The sequence below is a fragment of the Chamaea fasciata genome, unplaced genomic scaffold (assembly GCF_029207755.1).
Source record: "Chamaea fasciata isolate MVZ Bird 193981 ecotype frontalis unplaced genomic scaffold, bChaFas1.0.hap1 SCAF_6, whole genome shotgun sequence".
In the NCBI taxonomy this organism is placed as follows: domain Eukaryota; kingdom Metazoa; phylum Chordata; class Aves; order Passeriformes; family Sylviidae; genus Chamaea; species Chamaea fasciata.
The window spans coordinates 67,976,806-68,003,339 of record NW_027094091.1 but is presented as its reverse complement, the minus strand read 5'-3'; the positions used below and the strand labels follow the sequence as shown (position 1 = coordinate 68,003,339).

The following is a 26,534-nucleotide window of genomic DNA, read 5'->3' as shown; positions in this document are numbered from 1 at the left end:
GGTTTTAAAATTGAATAAGTCTCAATTATTGAGGCAAGTGCATGAACTTGTTAGTTTATTCCAAATTCTCTCCTTGGAATGAGTTTTCATGTCTTCTAGAAGCACTGGGGTAATGCAGACAGTTTGTGGAAGAAACTGAAATTGTACAGACTTTAGGGTTTAAGAATCAAATACTTTTCTTGATGGCTTTAGAATGTAAATGTCTAGATTGTTGTGGGAAATAGTTATTTGAACAAACATAAGGGAGGAGTGTTTATTCCTGATTTTGTGTCATTTTCATAATCCAATTCCACAGCTGTCAGATTTAAACACTTAGGTTTTCAGCATATTCAGCTGAGAGCCAGTGATCAGGAATAGCACAGCTTGTGGCACAAATAGCACAGTTTGATTTGTGGTCAAAATACTAAGCTTTTGTTTTCTTTAGGACAGTTCAGTGATGTAATCAAAACAATCCCTATATTTGGCCTGGAATTTATGTTCCTAAAATACTGCTTATGAACAATGGAAAAAACAATCTTTTTAATTTCAGTTCTGTTTTTACAGAGTTGCTATGAATCTTAGCCCATAGTTCAGAGCCTGATAATTACTCAAGTACTTTCAGCTTCATATTGAACAAACCTGCTTCCTGTTGTTTAGTTTTGGCCCCTTGGGCTAGATCCTTAGGTCATGTAGATAAATGTATTTACTGTGTTCAATGAAGCTGTAATTTTTATCTCTCAGCTCCTTGGCTTCTTGCTTGATGTGTTGTGGTGCCAGCATGTTTGTCATAAGCCTCTTAAGCACAGAGATTTAATAGAGCTTTGACTTTTTCTCCTCTCCAGTTTACTTCAAAATGCTGTGATATGAATTTTTAATTTTTTTTTTAATTTAAAGAGTGATGGCCTTCCTGCCTTAGTGACCTTAAAGAAAGGTCTGGTTGCCTTAGCAAGGCAGTGGATGAAGTTCATTGTGGTCACTCCAGCCTTTAAAGGAGTCAGCTTGCACAGACCAACCCAGCCGATGAAACTGCAGCCAAATGCCTGCCACGAGCATGAGGATGGCCTTGGACTGGACAATGGAGGGGGCCTCCAGAGTGACACGAGTGCTGATGGAGCAGAGTTTGAATTTGATGCAGGTATTTTCATGTTATCACCTACATAAAAATTCGTAGGGACAAGCAGCTCCTCTCAGACATTTGTATCTTCTTTAGTTCTAATGCTTGACACATTATAGTCTCCTTTTTTAGACTAATCAAGGTTCTTTTTTTATATCACCTTTGTTCTGAAGCTGCTGCTAACAATAATTATAGTATTATAATAATTAGTGCTTGTTCAGGGAAAAACAAAACAGGAGACCTCTCTTTCTTCACATCTCTTGTCTTGTTTTTTCCTGCACAAAAGAAATCAACTTAATTATTTGCAAACTTTCAATTGAAAGCCAGGCAGCAATTAGCAGCTTTAAGAGAGCACACCCAAAGATGTTTGTGTGAGAAACTTGTATGTAATCATACAGTATAATGGAAATTTTTTGCCTCCTTCTCTCACATATCTGTTTTGATTAAGCAGAAATACTTGGATTATTAAACAAAACCCAGCAAACGCCTGTCTGAGGTGTTTGTATTTGTCTGCAAATCAGACAGCACTGTGTAGGTGTCTGTCAGCACTTGAAAGTTCATGACTGCTTGTAGATAAATGTGCCTGGTAATAGATAATCTTGGCTCTCCAAATATATCTAAATGAGGAAAACTGTTTGCTTGGGTGCAGCTACTGTGAGTGAGCACACGATGCTCCTGGAAGGAACAGCCAATCGCCCTCCCCCTGCCAGTGCTTCCTCGGGGCCTGTCACTGGTGCTGAGATCATGAGGAAGTTGTCCAAGACTCACACTCACAGTGATTCTGTGCTGAAAATAAAGGTGAGTGCACAGGGCTGGGCACCAGGGCAAAGGGGGTTGTAGCTGGCCTGTTCAGGAGCAGTTCTGCAGCTGCAGATGAATAAATGCGTGCAAAAAGTAACTGTAGCGCATGGAAGGTCTGCTCCTGATCTTACAAAAGGGATGCTCCAGCAGTTGGTCTGTATTCTACATCTGTTCTTTGTTGTTTTTCTTGCCAGTTAACTTCATGTGCATCATTTAAGGATGTGTCCTAACCTTAAAAGCCTCTGATCTTTTATTTATGGCAGCAGAAACAAGGGTTTAACTATCATGATACAAAATTGAGGACTGACAAAGCTCTACAGTAACCTGCAGTAAAATTATTGTATTCCAGCCTTATATTCAGACCAAATGTTGCTTTGTTTTTGCAGTTTCCACAGTACTTTATTCATTTCTTTGTTTTCTGCTCACAGGGCATCCATCCATATCATTCCTTGAGTTACACCAGTGGAGATACAGCTACAGATTCACCAGTGCACGTGGGCCGCTCCGGAATGGGAGTCAGGGAAAGTCCAAGGAAAGAAAGTCTGCTCAGCTATCTCACTGGGAGCTTTCCTAGCCTGCACAATCTTTTGGAAGGGACTCCTCAGAGAAGTTCAACTGCAGTTAAAAGTAGTTCTTTAACAAGAACAGGTATGATGTAGCATTAAAAAGTATGATGTAACATAAACAGGTGTGATGCATGCATAATTTTTGAGTCTTTTTGAATGAATAAGGAAATAACCATTTTGTGTTTGTTTTTTCTTGACCTTGTAGCTGAAAAAGAGAGCTGAAACAAATATTTCAGTAGCTTAGTTTGCATATGATAAATTGCAGGTTTTTTAGTAATGGTCTTTTCAACAAATATTTTAGAAGCTTGAAACACTGAAGTGTTTATGCTCTGTATTATTTTTCAGAGTGTATTGTTACCAGTTTTTCTTTATATGTAAATTACATACTGCATATGATACTGTATTTTCTCTAAACCTCTCTCCTTTGCTGTCAGGGACTGAAATATTGTTCAGAAAAAAAGGTATTTTGGTTTCATAATGACTCCTTTCCTCTAATTAATGGCAGAGATGAGCAAATGCAAAGCCATGTGTAGCGCAACATCCATTAGTGCCATGTATAACTATTGTGGTAGCACCTGTAGTGCTGTGTGACACATAATTTAGTGGAATAAACCTTGAGAATTAGGTTTATTTTTATAGTAAATAGGTGTTTTCAGTGAAATCGTGCCATGTTCCTTGTTTTTGCTGACCTGGCTGCAAGAAATGCTGACATTTCTGCTTTTTCTGCACAGGAAATACTGTGGCCACAGACATGTTGTCTGAGCACCCTTTGCTCTCTGAGCCCTCCTCTGTGAGTTTCTATAACTGGATGTCCAATGCTGTGGGCAACAGGGGAAGTGTCGTACAGGAAAGTCCGGCCACCAAGTCTGGGCACAACAGCCTTCCAACAGGTATTGCTAATTTGTAGCTGAGTTCCAGATGGTTCTGGGTTGGCCGGGGCCTGTGCTTGCCACATTCTGACTGGAAGTAATTGATGATTTAAATTCAACAGAACTTAATTAATTCAAAGTATTACTTGTGGGACTTTCCAGCAACCTGGAAAATGAAAAGGTGGGATTTAAGCAAAACTGTTGCTTTCTTTTGCCTCACCCTGCCTCCAAAAATTTAGCTTTTTCTTACATTTCGAACTGTCAGTGTAGCTGCCAAAACTGTGTGTAGCTGCCAAAAGTTAAGCCTTAAAATCATCTTCTGTTGCTGAGGTCCTTGGTTTTGTTGGCTACTTTTGATCTAATTTACATATGCTTATTTTGTGATTTGTGCATTGGAATCCTTTCCTTTCTTTCTCAGTTCAACTTGGATTTTCAACATAAACACGTGTTTTGAGACTAACTTAGGAATGGGTTAACTGGTGTAAGGGAATGAAGAAAAAATATTTTTGAAAGTCTTAGGTGTATTAAAGAACCAGATGTGTAACAATTTATTGCAACTCATTTATTTTTCTTGTTGTCCTGTCATCATTCAGACTTCTCAATGTGTGTCTTAATTTTCTTTTTCACTAGCACTATACTTGAATCTTTTTTCTGTTAACAGTCCTTCAACTGTGCAATATTAATCCTAGGCAATAAGAAGGTTTTTAGTTGGTTTTTGGTATTGAACCAGTAGTCCAATCCTACAAACATCATCGTGCCATACATAGTGCTGAACTATTGTGGCTCCATTGTAAACTGGAATGTGTTTCTCTGCAGAAAGACTCCTTCCAAATTTGAATTGGGCAATCTCTACCAGTTCCAGCAATATCAAGCTGTTGGTTTATCCTGAATGCTACCTTTGTGAGGTTACAGACTTCACTGTGGCTTGTTTATCTGTATAAATTATCTTGCTGAATTAATCTAATCAGTGGTGGTAAGATTTGCTGTGGTGTTAGTGTTCCATGGGTATTTATTTTCCAGGTGTGGCACCCAATCTTCCTACAATCCCCTCTGCTTCAGACTTCAATACAGTTCTGTCCAGCGACCAGAACACTCTGGATGGCACCCACTCACAGCACAGCACCAGCCAGGATGACATTGCAGGAGTAGAAGAGGGCAACCAGGGCTTTCCTGCTGTCCAGCTGGCAGATGCACAGGTAATTGGGGTTGCACATCACCAAATGATGAGCGAGAGTGTGGAAATAATCAAGGCCTTCATAACTAAATGGGTGGGTTTTGTTTTGCAGGTTGTTTTCAAACCTCTGCTAAGTTACACGGGCATTCAGTCACAGGATGCGATGCCCCTGTGCTACAGGATGTACTTTGGAGAGTACCTCTCTTTCTCAGGGACTCTGGACTGCCTCAGAGCAGATATTGTTGATTCAGACACAGCAAAGGAAAGGAAAAGCAAGCGAGCCCGAAGGTATGATGAGAGATTTAAAAATACATGTATTGGCTAAAGAACAGAAATTAGGCTTTTCACGTGGTGACAGATTTCCAAAGCACTTTCATAGGATAAGGAGCAGCCCTTTATTCTTCTAATCTTTCACTTTGTTGTCCTGGTAACATTTTTTTTTTTTTTTTTTTAATCTTCCTATGGAATGGTTTGGAAATTGTAATGGTTTGAATCTCAGCTGCTTTTGAAAACTGGAGATTGGGGAAGGGGGAGAGCTGGTAGTAATAATAGTGGGGGGGAATTTGAGTGCTCTGAAATGGTGTTTAATAATTAGTCCTGTAAATAATGATGTGACTTTTTGTGAAAATGTTGAATCTTGCCCCAGACCAGTTTTGGGCAAAGGTTTAGGATATAATGGAATGGTTGCATGCCAAGCTAGGTTTCATAGAACTAGATGATTTCTATGTTAGTAGCACACAATATGAAACTGTGAAAGTTCATTTTATTTTATTTAGGACTGTGGTAAAAGGGTGATATCCTAAGGGAAATAAAAGGCTGGGTTCACTAAATTAGATGTAAACTGTGTAAAAAATCTATTTAAATCTCACTCTCATAAAAAGCAACAACAGTAACTTGTACCTTTCTTTCCTTAGGCAAGGAGCTGTCAATCTTCCCCCTCTGGAATTCAAACCAGCTTTGATGTTAGAGACTTTTAGCATTAGTGCTGTGGTGATGGAGAAATCCATGTGCACCCCTCACAACTCCACCAATGCCCTTTCCTTCCATGACTTGAACAAGCGCTATTACAACACCTTCCACTGCAATTTCACCATTTCCTGCCAGTCCATCAGCCAGCACGTGGACATGGCCCTGGTGCGGCTCATCCACCAGTTCAGCACCATGATTGATGACATCAAGGCCACGCAGACAGACATCAAACTGAGCAGGTACACGGCTGGATCGGCCTCCCCGACGCCCACCTTCAAAACCCGCAAGCACAGGGACTTCCGCTCCTCGGATTTCAGCCGCAGCTCCCGTGGGAGCCTCAACGGAGGCACCAGGGTGAACAACACCAAGAACAAGCGGGCAAACAACGACAACAACAAGAAGGAGTCTCGCAACAAGAATTCCCTGGGGAGATCGGAGCGGAGGACTTCCAAAGTGTCCAGGAAAGGCTCCAAAGATGTGGTTGATCACGTCACGATCCATATGGATGACTCTGACTCCATTACTGTGTCGGAGCAGAGCGAGCCCTCTGCGGAGTGCTGGCAAAACATGTATAAGCTCCTGAACTTCTATTCACTCATTTCTGATCCGACTGGCATCTTAGAAAAATCTTCTGAAACTTTTGGGCCAACAGGTAAAGTGGTTCGTGAACCCAAATAATTGAGAATGACTGACAGGAAAAAAAAAATCTATGAACCTTCTTGTGAGAGCAGGAAAGGTGAAGTACTGATTTTGGTGAAGTCCCATAAAAGTTACAGGTGTTTGGGTCATATTTTCACCTAAAATCTTGAGATCTGGTGCGATTGTTGCTATTTCCCGTGTATTTCAGCACAGTAGAGTAAATCTGAGAGCTGACTTAGTATCATTCCTTTTGTTGCTGAACATAGGTTGCTGTAAATGTGCAGGGGATGGTATAGCTGCTCTACAGCTATACTTTCTTTGGATTTCTTTTAACTAAAGAATAAAATCTAAGGAAGTGTCAAGTGAGAGCTTTTGTTGAACAGATGCCAGTCTTTCATGCACAGAATGTCATATCCACAGTTACAATATCTGAACAAAATGTACATTTTCTTACATTGTTTTTAGCCTCCTGAGCATTGACAAGGAAAACATGCTCATCCGAAATAGAATTACAAGAACCTTTGCCTGTGGGGTGATAAAAAGATAAACGGGACAATTGGAAACTGTCAGGGCATTTTTCTGGTATAACAGAAAGATCAGATCCTTACAAATATTTATAGAAGGTACATGATAAGAGCATATCTATGAAAAATAATGAAACCACATCACTCATGTTCATCTTCGTTGTGTCTTGGATTTGGTTCAGTTTGCGGTGGTATTGGGGTGGAGTGAGCGAGGCACAGATAATTCTCCTGAAGAGTTTTCTTGACATGAAAGATATGTGACCCTTGGTTTGAAATACAAATACAAATGGTATGTGCCAAGGATTTTATTATAAATAAAGCCTTAAATAACTGCTGGTGTTTCTGTAGGTGTTCGAAGCCCCACTGAGCCTGCCTGCAGGGTCGTGTTTGAGAACGAGCAGGACAATGGGCGGAAGCGCAGCCTGGTGACCTCGGAGCCACAGCACGTGACCCTCATCGTCTTTGGGATAGGGATGGTGAACAGAACCCACCTGGAGGCTGACATTGGAGGCCTCACCATGGAGTCTGAGCTGAAGAGAATCCACGGCAGCTTCACCCTGAAAGAGAAAATGAAAGGTGGGATGAGCTAAAAGCGTTCTCTGCGATTGAATTCCCTGGCAGCTTTACATGTTCATGTGCACGTGTAATATGTGTGTGTAATACAATATTCAACAAGTTCTTTTAAAAAACTATTACTAGGATGCTGAAGGATTATAAAAGGATGCAAGATTTTCAGAAAATGCCATGGAGCATTTTCATGTAAGCTGTGTAAAAGCTTCTGACACATATTTTCTAAAGCTTTCTTCATGTCACAATTTATAATTGACATCATTTAATGTGACTGCTAAAGCTGTAATTTTTCAGTTCTTTTTCCTGCTGCAATATTTTTAAAAGCAGTAAGCCTACCTGAAGTATTGCACCGACTGAAACGCTGTTGAATATTTTTTTTTCCTAAAGATGTGCTGCACCAAAAGATGACAGAGACCTGTGCCACTGCTCACATAGGGGGTGTCAATATCGTCCTGCTGGAGGGAATTACCCCAAATATCCAGTAAGTAGGAAGTCTCACAATTTAAAATTGTTCAAGTTCATAGAAGTGGTATGAGTTGTATTCTTCCTCTCATGCTTCTAATTGATTTTTGAAACTTGTCGGTTCGAACCATATGAGATTTTTAGAGAGTAGTTAAGCTACTGATGCTTATTATTCCTGTTTAAGAGCTATAGTGTCTCTTTAATAGATACGTTTTTCAACTCTCATGATGCATCATTCTGTGTTCTCTCATGTTATTTCTACAGTTCTAATATCCCTTCCCCAGCCCTTATATAATTGACACAACCTGGCAGGGGAGGGGAAGAGAACCACTTCTTGTGCATGGACATCATGAATCACTTGCTCAGCATCCACATCGTTCTGGCTTTTTTTATTTCTGCCAGGTTCACAGACTCTAAAAGACCATGCGTTATTTTAATTTGTTCCCAGCTGCATCTCTTTCTGTTTGAGTTGCAGAATGAGCTGAACCACAATTCTCTGTAGCACAGATCTTCCTCACACAGTTGGGGTGTTAGCTGGGTAACCCTCAGTATGTGGACTGGTCTTAGAATATGACTCGTGTAGAAAGGGGCTAAACAATGTCAATTGAGTTTCTCTCTCCTTTTAATTCCTGGGTAGTTTGGAGGATGCTACGTAGAAATTAAAACATACAGAATTTTGTAATTTCCTCAGCTAAATTGCTTCCAATAAGTTTGTTTCAGAGGGATAAATAAAAGTTCCAATCTGACAGTCACAAAGGGTTTCTGAAGGTGGCCGAAGCTCTTCATGTCTGTTTTGCATACAGGGAGGGTACAGAAGGAAAGGGGGGAAATAGTGATAAATCTTAATAACAACAATCATGAGCAAACCCAAAACCTTCAACTTGGTAATTTTGAAAATATATGTCATATTGTGGGTTACAAGTAATTAACTGACTAATTTTGCATGACTGTTTATTCTTTATTTGCTTTGTTTTTGTTTTCCTTGCTTTCTCTTCAATCTTCATCTGTAGACTGGAGGATTTTCCTACATCTCCTACAAGCACAGCCAAACAAGAGTTTCTGTATGTCATATTATTATGTTTAATAGTCTTGCAATTAACTCTGTGTTGTGTAGCTAATGGCTGCATTCCTACTGTGTGTGATTGTGGAGGCAGATGTTGTTTGAATACATTTTGGTTTAACATCTGGTATTACCTAGATAGGCTTTTTTAAATGAAGTCTGCTAAATATCTGCCTAAAAAAAAGCCCTTGTCAATGTCAGCAATATAGTTTTAGGGGCTGCTATTGCACTGCATTCACTACTGTAATGTTAGAATGGTTTCACTGGCCCTGTAGTTCTTCAGGTCTGTTTCTGTACTTCTTTTAATGAGCTGAAATACTGTTGATAAATGTAAGAAAACGCAGAGGTGAGATTTGCTTTGTAACTGGTGTGCTTGGAGTGACAGTTGTAGTGTCTTCGTGAGCAGGGCCATTCCTTTTTGTCTTTATTTTCCTGTGTGCTGGTTTAACTCCCAGGCATGCTGAAGAACTGTGTGTGTGGGTGCAGGTCTCCTCTCTCACAGTGTTTCTTTATTCAGTGTTGTAGTAATACAGGATGAACTTTAAAATATCCTCATAGCTCTGGAAAGATAGGTGATGGACTGTAAAACTGCAAGTGGTGTAGGGGAAAATATTGGGATTTGTGTTCCTTTTCTGGTAGCAGCATTGAACCAGTGCATCGCTGAGTTGTTGAATTCACTGCCACGTGATGGTGTGGTCAACAAAAGTATAAATGATTAAAAGAATTGGATAAATCAGTGTAGGGTAGGTCTGGTGGTGAGTCATGAGCACGACACAGCCTCTGGCTTAGACAGTAAATTCCTTATGGCTGGAATTAAGGGAAGGATCCCTTTACTTACTCCTCAGGTATCTGCTGCTGCCTGAGTTTTCAGCTGACTGGGTGCAGTAGTTCCTGTGTGTTTTGGGCCTCCTGCTGACTTTTTTCTCCCCCCAAAACTTTTTACAACATTCCCAAAAGTCTGTTGAGTACTGGCCTTGTAGTCAGTTCTATGGTGGGACAAAGACTTCGTCACAAATTTGTCTGGAGGGTGATCATTTATGGTATTGACGTGAGAATATAGAATTCTTTCTGGAAGAATTATTGGTATGTAACTTAAATAATGATTGATGATTTTAATGAGATACAACCAGATGTTTTACAGGCATATCACTGTAGGTAAGCAAACTGCCCATCCTTAATTATAAGTGACTAGCCTGACAGTTGGTCCACATTTCATTTTGTCATGGAAGTAGGCTTTTTGCAGGCAAGCAGTGGTGAAGTTAATTTTTTGCATGAAATATGGAGAAAAGCACAGCTAATTTCGCTGAGGGTTGTTTTTCCGGTAACAGCTATACTGGTGTAATGCATTTTTAATTAAGGAAATGTTTAAAGTGGTTTGAATGGCAGTAGTATTTTGTGTTATAGATGAAGATGGAAATGTATTCTTGATTGGCTTCACAACAGCTGAGTCAGAATGGTAGCAGGAAGAGAGTAGGAAATGAGCAAACATCAAGAGAAATAATTATGTTTTTCTTTTAAAGAGGTGGATTAAAACAATTCTGGCCTTAAGTAATGTTTATTTGTATAATGTTTTTCTGAAAATTGTTGTGAATTGTTTCCTCCTTCGTCACATATTTTGAAATCATTTCTACTTGACAGTCTGCCCTAAAATATTAATTATGAACTGCTTTAGGTCACTTACATCTCTTACATAGCTGTGAAAATCTGAGAATGTTCCTTGAACTTCACTCAATTAATTTGCTGTTGATAGGCCAGTAGTTGCCTGTGTATTTCTTGATTATACGCAGAAGGGTGATGTCTTTTTGTTTTTCTTTTTTGGTTTGTATTTCCACGTCTGGGTTGCTTGGGGCTCGCTGATATTTTAACATAAGAAGAAACATTACTTAGAGGGTGGATTTCATAGAATGTTGTATCTTTCACCATGAGACTAAACTGTCTATTAACAATTTAAATAGGATACAAAAATGTTTTAACTATACCCTTGAAATACAGTATTTGAGAAAGTTGGATTAAATGTTGCAATTTTATAGTCTATTTTCCAGCCATTTTAGCTGATGTATTGCATCTTGACAACTACATGTCCTTCTCTTTGAGGCTGTAATTCTGTGTTGGCTGCATAATGTACTTCCATTGGGTAACCCTCCAGGAATTGACCATAGAAACATGAATGTGTTACTTCAGTATATATTTTTAATAGGAGTTTAGTGAATTCTGCTATGCCAAAATTCTGGTATGACATCAAAACCTGTCAGCTTAGTGCAGTTATATTTTTATCCTGGGTAACCATTGTGAACCATATCCTCCTCAACATTAAAATAAAGTTTAGATTATGTATATTGGAATAATAAGTTTGAATTAAACATCAGTATTAATTCACAAATTCATCCATCATGTGCTGTGTATTTACTGTTAAGTATTACCTCCAATAATGTATTTGGATGCAAAACTCAGATTTGACTTTTTACCAAAAGGATGATTCAAGATTATTCCTGAACAGGAGTTGAAATGGAAGGCTCTTTTTTTGTTTCTGTGTGTGCAAATTTGTCTGTGTGCAGCCTGGTGTGTATGCACTGAAATTACTTTAGGCAAGAAAAGCAGTTTTGAACAGGTATTTTTGCCATGCATGATGTGTAGTTCCCTTAAGTGCAGCGTAGTTGTTTGTGGCATGTAGTGCATCTGTGTGTAAAGTGAAAGAAAAAGGAATGTGGGTATAGTTGACAAACAACATTACTTCAAAATTCAGCTAACACTTAAAAACCCAGTTTCACTTGCAACTGGAAGGGCGTGCAAATAACTGCTATTCCCTTTTGCTGTCAGAACTGTGGTGAAGTGCAGCATTGCCAAATCCCAGGCCCTGTACAGCGCCCAGAGGGGGCTGAAAACCAACAATGCGGCCGTGGTGAAGGTGGGGGCCATCAGCATCAACATCCCGCAGCACCCGGCCACACTGCACAGCATGATGGTGCGCAGCTCCCACCAGCTCTCCAAGCAGATCTCCGACCTCATCCGGCAGCCCTCCACTGCGTGAGTGCTCCCAAATCCCAGGATTTTGCTACCTCAGGCATCTGTGGGTGTAGTCGTTTGAAAGCAAAACCAGTGACAGACTCCCAGTCAGAAATTCAATTTAATAGGAAGAAAAAAAAAAAGAAGTAAAATAAAATAAATGCAATAATATAAAAGACCACTGACAGAGTCAGAATACAACCTGAAACCCTGTTGGTCGGGGTGTTGGAAACCGTCCAAAAGTCAGCCCTCCTGGAGTGGCAGATGTGGTCCTGTAGAGGAGAGGCTGCAGAGATGGATCTGGTCTTCCTTCGGGAGTCCCGTGGGAGCACTGGATGTCTGGTGACACTTGTGGCTCCTTTTTATCTAGGTGGAAATGGTTTGGCTCCTCCTCCCTGGGTAGAGCATCTCACAATGGGATGATGTAATGTGTCATGTCATTGGTGAGCTTTAATGGCCCAGTAACAAAAGATATCCCCATGGAGGTAATGGGAGGGTGAACAGAGATAAGAAGTAGTGCCCCACCTGGTTTTAACGGCTGGCTTGGGAGGTAGTGGGAGGGTGACCAGAGATAAGAAACAATGCCTCACTTGGTTTCAACAGCTGGCTTGTTATCAGAAAGGCAGCCGCCCCCTCCCTCCTGGAGTTACAACAGATAAAGAAAAAACACCTTCCCAAGTGGGTGTAGAATGGAATGGAATAAAGAATGGAATAAAAAACAGATGGAATAGAATAAACTTTTTTTTTTTTTTGGTTACATAACCCAAGACAGTGGGACAGGCAGATGGATTAACAGGAAGGGTTTTTCACTCTTTGTCTTGGTCCACAGGCCCCAGCCAGCCAAAGAAGACGTGGCGACTCCTCTGCCCTCTGAGAAGACTCCAACAAGCATCAATCAAACGCCAGTTGAGACAAATGAATTCCCACAGCTGCCAGAAGGCTTGGAAAAGAAGCCCATTGTGCTGAAGTTCAGTGCCATGATAGATGGGATTGCTATCGGAGCAGCGCTCCTGCCCTCCCTGAAGGCAGAATACAAGATGGGAAGAATGAGGAGTCATGGAATGACAGGTAACAGTTCTCTGGAACTTAAAAAAGGTCACTGCTTTTAGTTTGGCCTTCCTGTAAGCATCCAAAAGCAGTCAGTGTTTCTGTTGAGTTATAACTGGAGCTTTGAATCTGCTGCCATCAGGTTTGGTTTTTTTTTTGATGTGGGCTTCAATCAGATGGGCCCATATAGAGAAGTTACACTGTGGTTGTTATAGACAATTCCCAGAGGCAGAATGGAAGAGCACATGAAGACATGTATACATTCACATATAGCATCCTCCCAGGAAGCTTTCTCTGACTGTTAAAATCGGTTTATGATCCTTGATTAATTAAATTTTAATTTGTAATGCTACTTGAAAATAGTCTTGGAAGGCCTCAGTACACTTGAGGTGACTTGTATGACTCCCTTCTCAATCTTAATACCGTGGAGTCTTTGTTTTCTTTAGAAATTAAAGCAACCCAGAATCATGTGGCTGGATATTTGTAGTTCTTCAGGTCTGTGCACTTCAATAACATTTTAAACATTTCAATTTTTTTTTTATTGTTCAAAAACTGTTCTTAAATTTAAGTATAAGTAAGAGATTCTTTTCCCAGTTCATACCTTTTATTTTCCTGCCTTCCTCTTACAGGTGCCCAAACCAGATTTAATTTTGAGCTTCCGAACCACAGACTACGCTTCACTTCCAAAGTTTCTGCCACTGACATGTCAACCATTCCTCCTTCGGCCAGTCTCAACCTGCCTCCTGTCACCATGTCAGGGAAATATGTCATGGAAGAGCATGACACTTACTCTGACCAGATCTGGAGCATCGATGAACTCCCTGCCAAGCAAGGCTACTACCTGCAGGGGAACTACCTGCGCTGTGTGGCTGAGGTAGGTCTTGAAGGCTGCAGTCATCTTTGATAACTTCTTTCCCTTCTGTTACAATTCTGTCTGGACATCTTCATATTTTTTTAACCATCTGCCTCATCCAGAGCTCTCAGGTTTTACAGGTTGAATCCAAATACTGAAAAACTGGAAGGCTGTTTTATTGTTTCATAGCCGGGTGGGGGGTTTTTTTGTGATTAGACAGCTCCAAGTGCAATAATGACATTACATAGTTAGTGATATAAAATTTTCTGCTCGACACAGAGTGTTCTATTCACAAGTTTTACTTGTGTGCCAATTTCCATAGTTAATTTTCCCAGAGAGAAAAGTGATGCTGCTTAAAAGAAACCTACCTGCTGGGGAAAAGCAGGGCATTCCTACTAACAAATTCTTTAGTCAGAAAAATAGTCTGGCATATTTGAAACTGAGAATACTGATGTTTGCAGCTAAAAGAGAAAACCTAAAAATCCACTGTTTTTAAAACCAAGATTTGTTCTCAAATGTTCTGCTTCTGCAGGTTGGCTCCTTTGAACATAATCTCACGACTGACCTTTTAAACCATTTAGTGTTTGTGCAAAAGGTGTTCATGAAGGAAGTAAATGAGGTCATACAGAAGGTTTCAGGTAAGCAGAACACTTAAAAGCCGCTTTAAGTAAGATCCTCACACCTTGTTTGATGGCAATATTATGTAGCTCTTAGGACTGGCTCTTGAATTTCACACACACCCTCATTTCACTTCTAGCACTACAAGCAGCAGCAGGAAGCAGCACTGGACTTTGAAATAATAACAGAGGCTCTGGAAATTATTCTAGGTCTATCATAAGCAGGACTTTTATTGGGAAGCAGGATTATTTGGCAGTCTGGACATCAGCCTCTGTGTTTCTCCATGGTGTGACCATGGCTGGGTTACTTTCTGTATTCACTTCCTTTGATTTGAACATTTTTTGAGTTATCCTAAAAGGCTATTACAGAAATGCAGCTAATTTTTGGTGGAAGGATTCATCAATAGCTGGAAACATCACGAGGAAAGAAAGAATAAAAAGTGGTAACTAAGTGAAAAGAGTGTCTGTGTGTACACCTCCTCTCATGTCCCTCTGTGTGTGTGTGTGTATATATATTCAGGTATACAAATGCAGTAAAAGAATGGTGCAGGTCCACATGACGTGCCCTTGAGGCACTTACAAAATGCAGTGGAGAAAATGGAAAATGCCAAATTCCCTGAAGGCTAACAAACATCCTGATATTTGTTCCAGCCGAAATATATTCATATTGGGTATTAAGAAAATGCTTAGGGAAAGAATAAATCTTCTGACAGCTGTCATTATTCTATTAAATTTTTTCTTTTTTTTTTTTGTAAAGGAGCATACAGTGCTGAACCAGGAAACCTGTATTAGCTTTTACAGCATTTCTTAGACTCTGCATTTCAATCTCCCCTGCATTTTTATTTGAGGAATTTATTACCAGTACTGGTTCTCTGCTTTTCCAGGCTGTAAATTGGTATTGCAAGTAGCAGCCTGGTGGTTTTTGAAATGTGACTGTTGTCTTCCATATTGGGGTAATGCAGCAGGGGCGTGGTCAGGTCAGCAATCCGTGGGTCTGGGTGCTCAGTGCAGAACAATGGGGGCAGAAATTGGCTTGGTCCCTCTGGCTTGGAGCACAGTGTTTTTTTTAAATGTCTTGAAAATACCAATTAGTGTGATGTGCTATACTGGTCTTCCTAATTACGGTTTGTGTTGCACTAAAATATTGTTTGCGTATTATCCTTATATAAGAACTGTGTAAGTACCAATTACTGAAGGTGAAGTTGCACAGCCTGAGAGCTAGTTAATGAATAGCGCAGTCCATAATAATTGCATCTGGAAGTTGAAGGCAGTGTTGATTAAAAGAAAATTATCCAGATATAAAACGGAGTGATAAAAATTTATTGTTGCTTAGGATTTTTTTGAATCCATGATTTAACTGCTTGTCCTTACCATCAAATAACTGTAATTAGATCAATTGGCATATTTGGAGAGAATTAAATTCTCTCAGAATTTAATTGCTGCTTTTCCAGCAACAAGCTCTTCCTAAGTTGGGACGTAGATAAATCTCAAGGAGAATTAAAACCAGATTGCTTCTTCAAGGGTACATAACTTGGGATGAAATATGCCAGGATGAGGAAGTAAACCCAAAAATAAAATAATTTCATGGAATTTGCGTAGTGTTTGGTCAAATGTTAAACATGTATTGTCAGGTAAGTAGGAGATACATTGGTGCAGGGGACAAATAACACCTTTTTTTGAAGAGTAGGTTTCACTCCTTACAGGCTTTGAGACTTCCTGTGGAAAGTTTCCCAGGAGGGAGGAACAGGCCTCTGTTCCTTTATTCTTAGTGGAGAGATATTAATTATATGTCAGAAGGTGAATCTGCACGGATGTCTTCAATACTCATTTGTTTTTATAAACCTTCAACTAGTCACTGTTTAAAATGAGACTTAATTCATGGTCACCTTTTTATATGTATTGGTTTTAAAATGTTTTCTTTGGTAAAACTGACCATGCATATTTAATGTGTACAGGAGGGGAGCAGCCAATACCTCTTTGGAATGAACATGATGGCACAACAGATGGAGACAAACCAAAAATTCTTCTTTACTCATTGAGCCTGCAGTTTAAGGTAACCTTATGATGACAAAACAGTAGTGGTTTGGGTTTTTTTTTTCTTTCTCATCATGTCTCTGAAACAGATGCTCATAACTTTATAACTTCCTTATCCATTAGGGAATTCAGGTGACAGCTACGACTCCCTCCATGCGTGCTGTGAGGTTTGAAACGGGGTTGATAGAACTTGAGCTCTCCAACAGACTGCAAACCAAAGCAATGCCTGGAAGCAGCAGCTACCTCAAACTGTTTGGAAAATGCCAGGTGGATTTGAATCTGGCACTGGGACAGATTGTTAAACATCAGGTTAGTGCTCAAAGTCTTTAGATGTAATGTTCTTAATAATGTGTAATAAAAAACTACATAATCAAGCCAAGACGTTGTTCTACAGTGCTGGGTGTTTTTTTTTTTTTGTTTTGTTTTGGGGCTTTTTTTTCCCCCCATACTATTAATATCTTGGAACTTCTTAGCCCCTTAGAAGGGTAGTAGCCTTTCTGCTGAGTCCAACTCGAAACTTTTGTTGATACTGACACAATTTTTAGAATATTTGAATGAAAGAATAAGATCAGAGGAGAACCAAACTTTGCTAGACCTACATTTTGACCTAGTTTGTCTGTCTTGGTTTGGCAGTTGTACTTCTTGTATTCTTAAACCTGCTGTTACCTGGAATCACTCGTTCTAGGATATGAAAGTGTTTTGTGATGCCTAGAAACAAACACACGAATAGAAATCTTAGGACGTGTAAATCAACTGTCACAATAGTGGATCTGGAAATATAAATAGCTACATTATATTATTAGTTAAAAACTTATGATAAATAAAGACAGTAATGCTGTGATCAGACCTTAATGCAAGAATATTGAAGATCCTCAAAGGGACTTCGGCTAGAGGAGAAGAAGAGGAAAGGACACAACTTGCTGTTTTAATTTTATATTTTGTCAATTGCAGTAGTTTGGGGTTTTTTTTTTCTTCCCACTCCCCATCCCTGAACTCCTCCCATTGTTTGGAACGTTTTAAGGTTTATGAAGAAGCTGGCTCAGACTTCCATCAAGTTGCCTATTTCAAGACAAGAATTGGATTAAGGAATGCTCTCCGAGAAGAAATCAGTGGCTCATCAGACAGGGAAGCTGTGCTTATTACTCTGAACAGACCCATTGTTTTTGCCCAGCCCGTGGCCTTTGACAGAGGTATTGTAGAGACAATGGCTAGAAATTTGTGTTCATGCTGAGGAAGACATTTTTTTTTCTCAAAAGGCTTGTTTATGCAAGACCCAATATATTTCATGTTAAGTAGCTGAGAAATTTGGGAGATCTCCTCCATCCTAACAGATTGTTAATTCTGTCGTCAAACTTTCAAATTCCACATGTTGAGGTGATTAGTTTTCAGATGGTTTGGAGGAGATTGCTGTTGAAAATCCTCACAGGTGAATAAAGCTGAAAACAACAGGACTTTCTCTATTTTAATGTATTCACTCTGATGGTAAACGATCAGGTTTGTCCACCTTGTCCATTGAAGCATGGGCCCAATCACTGTGCCCTGAATGTGTGTGTGTCCATTGTTATACATACTTTGACTTAAAGTAATGGAAGAGCTGTAAAAAGGAAAAAAAAAATTATTTAGTGAACATGCACTGGTCTTCTTAACATGTTGATTTTAATTAAGCATTTTTGACTTCCTCATCAAGCTGTGCTATTCTGGTTGAACTACAAGGCAGCGTATGACAATTGGAATGAACAGAGAATGGCTTTACATAAAGATATTCATATGGCCACAAAAGAAGTGGTGGATATGCTGCCTGGAATCCAGCAAACCTCTGCACAGGCTTTTGGGACCCTGTTCCTTCAACTGACTGTCAATGACTTAGGAATTTGCTTGCCCATCACAAATACACCCCAGGTAAGCAAAAGTGGGACTACTGGAAGTCTGTTAAAATGCCAATTTGTGTGTGGTACATATACAAGAACCAGGTGATGAATGTTTCAAAAGAGATTTAGCTTTATAAAAGGAAATGTGTGGGCTTTTTTACAGAGAAACATAATTATGGATGTTCATATGCAGAGCTAGAAATTAATCAGTCAGTCTGTACACTTAAGATTGTACATAACTGTTCACATCAAAATAAACACCAAAAGAAACCCACAGAAAAATTAAAGCTACTTTTTCCTCATTGTTCAATGAAGTCATGTGTCATCTTTCTGGGAGAAAAAGAATTGATCCTGGGATTGTGTTCTGTGGTTATGGGGTCATATCGATTATAGTCCTTGCTCGAACATGGATTTTTGTTCCTTTGCCAGATGAGCTTGACTCCCACTGCCCTAATAAATTTACAATGTAGGTTTTGCATTTAGGAAACAGCAGTGCAGGGCATTGTATGGGCAGAGGTGATGCTTTTGAAATTCTCTGCAGGGAAGGAAAAAGAGGAGGAGATATGAGCAGGGGATCAGTTAATAGGGAAAGATAAATGGCATTAGTAAATGTATAACATCACTGTGACATTGCACTGACTAGTAAATTCTCCCCGTGATTTTATTTTCCAGTCTAACCACTCTGCAGATCTCGACACTGGCTCTGCTTTAGTCCTGACCATTGAAAGCACACTCATCACTGCCTGCTCCTCAGAGTCTTTAGTTAGCAAAGGTCATTTTAAAAACTTCTGCATCCGCTTTGCTGATGGCTTTGAGACTAGTTGGGATGACTGGAAACCAGAAATAAGAGGAGATCTAGTCATGAATGCATGTAAGTGGGGGTGATTTCATACTGGACAAGAGTATTTCAGATGTAAATCCACTTTTACCCTTTCCATTGACTTGAAAAACAGCTGAGCTTTCCCAGAAAAACTGAAAAAAAAGACTTTTGTTTTTTGAAAGCAAAATAGTACGGATCTAAAAGGTTATATTCCTTTGTTGTTGTTTTCCTTTATTAATAAACTTTGCTGCTTTATATCTCATTGTAATAATTAAAGCTCTGTCTGAGAGATGTTGGAAGAGTTGGATGCATTGCTTTTATATAACTTCATAAGATCCCAGTAAGTTTTAATAGTCTAATACAGAAAATTTATATATAGAATGGTGAAAATTCAAAAGTTTTTATGGAATTTTAAGCTGATTCAAAACATATATATATTTATACATAATATGTATTTAGAATTTTGTATGTTAGGAGTAGGTTCACTTTACTAAATAAGAGAAGTCCTTCATTAGGAAATAAAACTAGAACTCCTGTCATTCTTTAACTATGGCAGGCAGGAGACTGAGGGTGCGATTGGGAAGGACTGGTCTAAAGGAACTTTTACTGGCTGCCTAATCAGTGTATTTGCTTTGAATGCTTCATGTAGGTGTTGTGCCAGATGGTACCTATGAAGTGTGTTCTAGGACAACAGGACAAGCTGCAGCAGGTAATGTGCTTGTTTCAATAAATCAAGTCCTACACAAAAAAGCATACATAAAGTGTGAAATTTAAGTCCTTTAACTGTGTTTAATTTAATTGGTTGGAGAAGAGTCAGCAATAGTTGCCGTAACAGTAATGTTGTCCCATTGCTTCCTCTCCTAGGGGTTGTTAAATCTTCCTCATGCTGAGGCTTTGCACCCTGAGCTGCCATCTCTCTTTCTCCTCTCCCAGAAAAGGCTTCTCTTTTTCCCAAGTTCCTTCTCTGCCCAGTCTAAGTAGTCTGGACCTTCTCCAGAACATTCAGAAATAGCTGTCAGTCTCTGTATTGGTCATACTCCCATCTAGAAAGAAAACCAGTATCTTGTGTAGTTATGCTTAGAGCAAGGTCTGTATTTTGATGCTGAAAAGTGGCACTCAGAAAAATCCTGGGCAGACAGGATATTCACTAGGCACACAACACATATAATATAATATAATATCTGCCAGCATCATTGTTCAAGACTTGAATAAATAGGTCAGCATTTGTACATGCAGAAAGATGTTTTCTGTTGCTTGCTGTTAGAAATTCTGATCTGGAATGGTGTACTTGCTTGCATTTGAATGAGCTGAAGCTTGAGATGCTCTTTACTTGCTCTGCAGGGAATGTATTTTCATTATATCACTTGTTAAAGAAATACTGTGAAGTATTTTCATCAAGCATTTCAGTCGTGGAATGTGTTTTTACAGAATGGGCAGGAAAGACAGTTTTTATACCTGACAAACACTGTCTTGGCTAATGAGTACATAATTCACTATGGGGGATTTTTTAAAAGAGGAAAAGCTGTTTAAACTGATTGAGGTTTTTTTTAACACAGAAAGTAGTAGTGCTGGAACCTGGACACTGAATGTGTTGTGGAAGATGTGTGGTATTGATGTCCACATGGATCCAAACATAGGGAAAAGACTGAATGCTTTGGGCAACACCCTCACAACATTGACAGGAGAGGAAGATATTGATGACATTGCTGACCTCAACTCTGTGAACATAGCTGACCTTTCAGATGAGGATGAAGTTGACACCATGTCTCCCACTATACATGCAGTAAGTGAATCCACCAAAGTAAGTGATACTAATTGGAAAAAGTCTTCTGTCAAATAGAAAGGTCTTACTCTTGAGTCCAGCATGAGAGTCTTTATTGCTCATACAAGTCTTGTTGCAAATCAGAAATGTTTCTATGTGTGTTTTCTAACTCCATATTTCAAAGGCAAAAAGTTGCAGATCATATCTCTGCTGGTATTATGTGGAAATATTGATCTGGATTTGAAAACATGGAGGGGACACAGCACCTAACCTCAGGTACCTGAACTGTAAAAGCCGTGGCTTTCTTCTAGGTTTTCTTCACAGGAGAGTAAGTTACTAACATGAGAAAAACTTTAAAAAACCCTACTTCTACTCAATACGCTGCTGACCTTGTTTTGTGGTTTTCTACAAAACCATTTTAACAGCTTTTCCTTAATGTCTCTTGCCTGCTGACAGTAGAAACATTATCCCAGCATACTAATGCTCCTGTTTGTTGTTCAGAAATCAGGTGGAGGCTCCTTGGGTGGAGAGGCACGCAAGCTCACATTTGGGCAGCGGATTGTAAATCACCTGCTGGGTTTGAGCCCCCCAACCCACCGATACTCTGTGCCTGTAGAATATCTCTTGGGCTCAGCGAAGCAGGATTTGCTCCAGCCTAGCAGAGCACATATGAAAGCAGGCAGATCCTGCTCATGGGGACATGTATGTAGTAGTTACAGCGTGTCTAACTGAATGATGGGCTTTGGATCACTGGAAAACATCCAATCAGCTGTCTATTCACATGAATTGATTCTTTTGCATGCACTAGTCCAAATTTGAAGGTGTGAAATTCACTTTGCTGCTTAAAATGTACTGAGATCCAATTTTTGATGAAAGCATTAATGAAACGTTTCTTTTAAACAGGAGGTCGTAGATCACCGGCGGCAGGGAGCTTCTGGTATCCAAACTGGAGAACAGCGAGGAAGGAAATTCATGAAGCGTTTAGTTGATATTAGAGAGCTCAATGAGCAAGCAAAAGTCATTGACGACTTAAAGTAAGTGGGGTTTGGTTTATGTTCTTATCATACATCTTGTGGCACTGTTATGGTTAAGTGCCACAATAATAAAAAAAATTAAAATATTATTAAAATTAATAATCAATTATTAATTTATTTCAAAATTAATTATTGATTTATTAAAATTAATTAAATTTAATAAAATCGTTGCCTTTATTTAAAAATTAAAGATTGTCCCTTTGGATTCCAAAAGCAAAGGCTATATATGCAAGTACTCTCTCAAATATCTCTGGTTGTTCTGTAAGTGTCAGATGAGTCTGTATTTTTTCTGACTCTGCATTTTAATGACTGATCTACAATCCTTTTCCTATTGATTCAAAATCATAGTTCCATCTTGATTTATTGTCATGTTGATTACTTTAGCAAAATATATTACTTTGAAACTGTAATAAGCTTAGGAAGAAGAAGAAGAAGCATATTTAAATTGACCTTTTTTTGCATCTTGTACACGATGTTTTCAAGATAAAACTTGAACAGTTTCTTACACTGTACTTGAGAAAACCCTTAAGAAAAATTATTTCAAATTTCACAAATTTCATCTGACCTTCTGTGTATTTTATTAACAGTATTTGCAAACATAATTTGTTGGGCTTGCTTGGGCTTTTTTCTCCCTTTTCCCCAAGACAGGCTTCCTATAAATGGATCTGTCTGCAATGGGAATACAGAGGTTGGTAGTTACGTGTTAAATAATGAAAAGGGAATACACGTTTTACTGTTTGTACTTAAAATGAAATTGCTGGCACCATCCAGAGGGAAATTTTATCTGAAATTAGGATTTTAGGTTAAATGTTTGTTTTCATCCTTCTGTAGCTGTATTTGGCACTGGTCATAAGTACTGGGACAAAAGAGAAAACGGGATAATTCCCAGGGAAAGCATTCTTACAAGACAGATTTTTGAAATCGTGGAAATAATATCTGTAAGATAACTCAACCATGCTTTATCTCCAGGAAATTAGGTGCAAGTGAAGGGACCATAAACCAAGAAATTCAACGCTATCAGCAGCTGGAGTCGGTGGCTGTGAACGACATCCGCAGGGACGTCCGCAAAAAGCTCCGTAGATCCAGCATGAGGGTGAGCTGGATTAAAGTGCTTTGAGAATATTGTAGCATTTAATGTCCCAAAACCCCTTTTATTTTGCTGGCACTCCCAAGTGCACTGGCATTTTAGCTTGCCAGGGTTTTTTCCTCTATGTTCTCAGTTGTTGCATTTCAATACTATTTCTGGTTTAGGCTGCCTCCTTGAAAGACAAGTGGGGTCTGAGCTACAAACCCAGCTACAGCCGATCTAAGAGCATTTCGGCATCAGGGAGGCCACCTCTGAAGAGGATGGACAGAACAAGGTGAGCCTCTAGGAATTTGGGATCTGTGGCAGCCACAACAGCACATGGAACAGGGGAAATGTTGGACTTTGGCCTGAAGAGTCCTTTTACCACAACCAGCAGCTGTTTGGGGGGGGAACTGGATAGGAGGAGGTCATTTTGCAAGGCAGGCATGTTCTAAACAGCATTTTTTCTCAAATTTTCTGAAACCTCTGGGAAGATTTCACTTCTACAACTTAGGGTTTTCTACAGAATCCTGTTTTCAAAACATACTGAAGAAATGTATGTAAGGAAGAATGGTGTGGTTGTAATAATGTTGTTTTCTGCATCTGATTTATAATCATTTGCCTTTCAAAAAGGCTCTTGTAATGAGAAGAAAGGGAGATGCTTTTTTTGTGTGTGAATAATTGTCCCATGTGGCAGATTACAAATAGCTTATTTTTCTGTAACTTCTGCATGTTGGCTCAGGATTGAAAAGCTTCCACAGAGAAGTTAGCAGAGATAAAGTACTGGGCAAGTCGTGTGCAGCTTCCTTCTCTTTTCTTCTCCCCCTCCTTCCTTTTCATGTACCCAAGTGCTTCAGTTATGATTTTATATATTCTTTCCTAAAAAAGTGATTAAGTATGACCTTATATTTGTGTAGTTAAATGTTTGCATGACCCTAAAATCCTGTAGTACAACTCAAGAAGCTGTTTTGGTTTTGTTTTGCTTGTAGCTCTCGACTGGGAGACAGTGAAGACCTCCCAGATATCCGTGTGGATGCTGCATCTCCTGGGCCGAGAGTAACCTTCAACATACAAGATTCTGTAAGAATTACTTTATATGATATATATTTCCTGTGCTATTTGGTCACCAGTTCATGAGATAATTATACACAGGCAAACCTGAATTGTATCTGCTTCTGTTAGCGTTTGCCTCAAATTACAGATGTGTTCTTGGAAGATAGACCTATTTCATTAGAAGACAGATGTATTTTGGTTTCTTGGTGCAGATATTGATTGACTTAGGGGAGAGAAATATTTTGAAATGGCTTGATTTGTGTTTTTGGCTCACACAGTAGTAATTTTCTTGGAATTTTTGTCAGAGATGTGCAAAAGATCACCTAGGTTTTCTTGGTGTTTGAATATATTTAGAGTTTTGGAAATGGGTATTAGTTTGGTGTAGGTCTACAGATGTATCCACAGTGTTTGAAATGGATTGTTGAATTGGTTCGAGGTTATTTTCTTGTTGGGTTTTTTTAATATATTTTCTCATTTTTAAAATGTTCATTTTGCATGGCTGAGATTATTGTAATTGTTTTAATTTCTATATTTTTTTCATTTCTATTAAGTTGAATCAAACAGATTTGGGGATTGCACAACAATCCAGCTGTCCAGGGGAAGGGTATTTTCAGGTATTTCTGAGCAGAAACAAGTATTTTCTTTGCCAGAGAACTAATTTATCTCATAGGGAGCTGCTTTTCAATATTTCATCTCTTTTGCACTCAGCTAAACAGAATGTATATATGAAAATATTTCAGAACGTAAAATACGCAGAGGAACGTGATTTATTGTTGATGAACAAAAATCAAAGTGCTTCTACACCCTTATGTAGACATAAAACTTCTTGTAAAATGAATTATTGGCTTTTTGCTGAAAGACTGATGTAAAGTCGCCCAAGTCTAGCCTTGAAATGTGCTTTAGAGGATGATTTTAGTGTGTGCCTTCACCTGTTACACTGTGTTCCAATGTAAGGGCAATCAACACTGGCACAAAATAATTACCTGTGGGAGGACATTTTCTCACACTCTCATTTCTGTTAAAATTCTTACATTTAATGTGGAATAAGACATTTTCAAATAATAGCAAGTAGGGAATGTTCCAAAACTTAATATCCTGAGAATAAGTGGAGTTTTTTAACTGCTTTCAAAACCATGTTTAGGGAAAATAGTATTTTTCTAAAAACAAAAGAAATTAGTCAAGCAAACCCAAAACTCTAAACAAATCAGGAAAGGCAAAACTAAACAAACAAAGGAAAAACCCTGAAGAGATGGTAATGTACTTTTTCTCCCTTCTAAGTCTCCTCATGCTCCCAGGAAATAAATTCCTGTTTCTGAGAGAATGGTGGAAATGATACCTGGGAGTGTGCTTTACACATTTAAATAGGTTCACATTTAAAAGCTACCCTACCTATTGTTGTTGCTATGTAAAAGCCCAGTTAGCTTAGGGTTTTGTTGGCATAGCAGAATACTGTCAATCACTTAGAGATATCAAATGTTGAATATTTTTTAAAAAATGTATTTTCCTGACATCATGCCAGTTGTTCAGCAGAGCTCTAATTTGAATTTGCGGACGACAAGTGTGTAGCTCTACAGTGACACTACAGTGACACTGCATAGGAAGTGCTGGTGTTTAACACTTGTAGATGCTTTTCCCAAGCATTTTAAGAATATAATGTTGGAAAATTGTTTTTTGGCATGATTTCTGTGAGAAGCAGCAGGCCCCTTTAGGACATTTGGTTCCATGCTCAGGCTGGGATGCCCGGGGGCAGTGCTGTACATTCTGTGTAGTGCCCTGCATGCCCTCACTAACGCTTCCTGCAAGTCATGGGCACTTGGGCTGCCTTCTGTCCTTTTCTTTCAAAATAGTTCTTAAATTTAAATGAAGTGTTTCTTTTCCGTCTAAATTGGTAGGAGCATGATGAGTCTTTGTCTACCAGGCTGAGCTCAATCACTAGGCAACGGCAAAGGTCGCCCCACCAAGCTTTCATTCCCTTCTTTCTCATAATCCCTCTTGCAATTCCTTTACCTGCTCTCTCTGTGTTATGAGGAACTCAGAAGTGAGAGTTTCTCATAACACTCCTGCTTCTTTATTTCCAGATCTACCTACTGCATTCACGGTGGAAATCATATCTGTGGAAATTTACTATCTTTTTGTCTTTTCACAATCAGTTTCCAGAGGAGACAGAAATGGACCTTTTGTCCGTAACTATTGATGGTCCCTCCCATTACTCATCTACTAGTGAAGGCTCATGCTCGGTATTTGGTTCACCCAAAACTCCAGTAGTCTTCTCACCCGGCATTCCCTTCCAGCCTGAAGAGGGACGCCGGGATGACAGCTTATCCTCCAGCAGCGAAGACTCAGAGAAGGAGGATGACCATGAAAGGGAGAGGACGTATTTTTATAGGAAACCACCGTAAGTAGCGTCCCTGAGGAACAGCACAGAAATTGAGAAGACACCTGAATATACTTTCAGTACTTTCAGTACTCTCAAACTTGCAGTAGTGAATTTAAAGCTGCAAATTTTGTTGTTGATGGAGTACTGAATACACTCAAGTGTGTGTGTGGAAGGCAGGTGAGGTTGCGTTCGCTAGACGTGACTGAGTGGGGAGGAGGGATCCTGACTGGATGGAAAAGGAGGTAACTGTTGCAAATTCTAGGGCTTGGAACA

The 26,534-nt window shown here is 39.3% G+C and overlaps 1 protein-coding gene across 11 annotated transcripts in view; it reads left to right on the top strand.

Moving 5' to 3' along the window:
* The window catches only part of BLTP1 (bridge-like lipid transfer protein family member 1), an 87,567-nt gene that overhangs the window by 49,041 nt on the left and 11,992 nt on the right, over positions 1-26,534 (top strand). For 4 of the 11 annotated variants that reach the window (XM_066186698.1, XM_066186699.1, XM_066186693.1 and 1 more), the window contains exons 40-66: positions 874-1,114; positions 1,743-1,891; positions 2,323-2,542; positions 3,192-3,350; positions 4,350-4,525; positions 4,616-4,791; positions 5,418-6,124; positions 6,984-7,211; positions 7,593-7,686; positions 8,678-8,728; positions 11,545-11,751; positions 12,560-12,798; positions 13,407-13,651; positions 14,163-14,268; positions 16,203-16,300; positions 16,405-16,590; positions 17,303-17,471; positions 17,969-18,180; positions 18,822-19,020; positions 19,619-19,678; positions 20,526-20,752; positions 21,635-21,765; positions 22,735-22,858; positions 23,017-23,126; positions 23,821-23,911; positions 24,436-24,498; positions 26,035-26,279. In XM_066186698.1, coding sequence (XP_066042795.1) covers positions 874-1,114; positions 1,743-1,891; positions 2,323-2,542; positions 3,192-3,350; positions 4,350-4,525; positions 4,616-4,791; positions 5,418-6,124; positions 6,984-7,211; positions 7,593-7,686; positions 8,678-8,728; positions 11,545-11,751; positions 12,560-12,798; positions 13,407-13,651; positions 14,163-14,268; positions 16,203-16,300; positions 16,405-16,590; positions 17,303-17,471; positions 17,969-18,180; positions 18,822-19,020; positions 19,619-19,678; positions 20,526-20,752; positions 21,635-21,765; positions 22,735-22,858; positions 23,017-23,126; positions 23,821-23,911; positions 24,436-24,498; positions 26,035-26,279 — 4,913 coding nt within the window. Of the gene's footprint in view, positions 1-873; positions 1,115-1,742; positions 1,892-2,322; positions 2,543-3,191; positions 3,351-4,349; positions 4,526-4,615; positions 4,792-5,417; positions 6,125-6,983; positions 7,212-7,592; positions 7,687-8,677; positions 8,729-11,544; positions 11,752-12,559; positions 12,799-13,406; positions 13,652-14,162; positions 14,269-16,202; positions 16,301-16,404; positions 16,591-17,302; positions 17,472-17,968; positions 18,181-18,821; positions 19,021-19,618; positions 19,679-20,525; positions 20,753-21,232; positions 21,434-21,634; positions 21,766-22,734; positions 22,859-23,016; positions 23,127-23,820; positions 23,912-24,435; positions 24,499-26,034; positions 26,280-26,534 lie in introns of all 11 variants that reach the window. The other 7 variants (XM_066186697.1, XM_066186696.1, XM_066186703.1 and 4 more) reach the window with 6 other exon arrangements.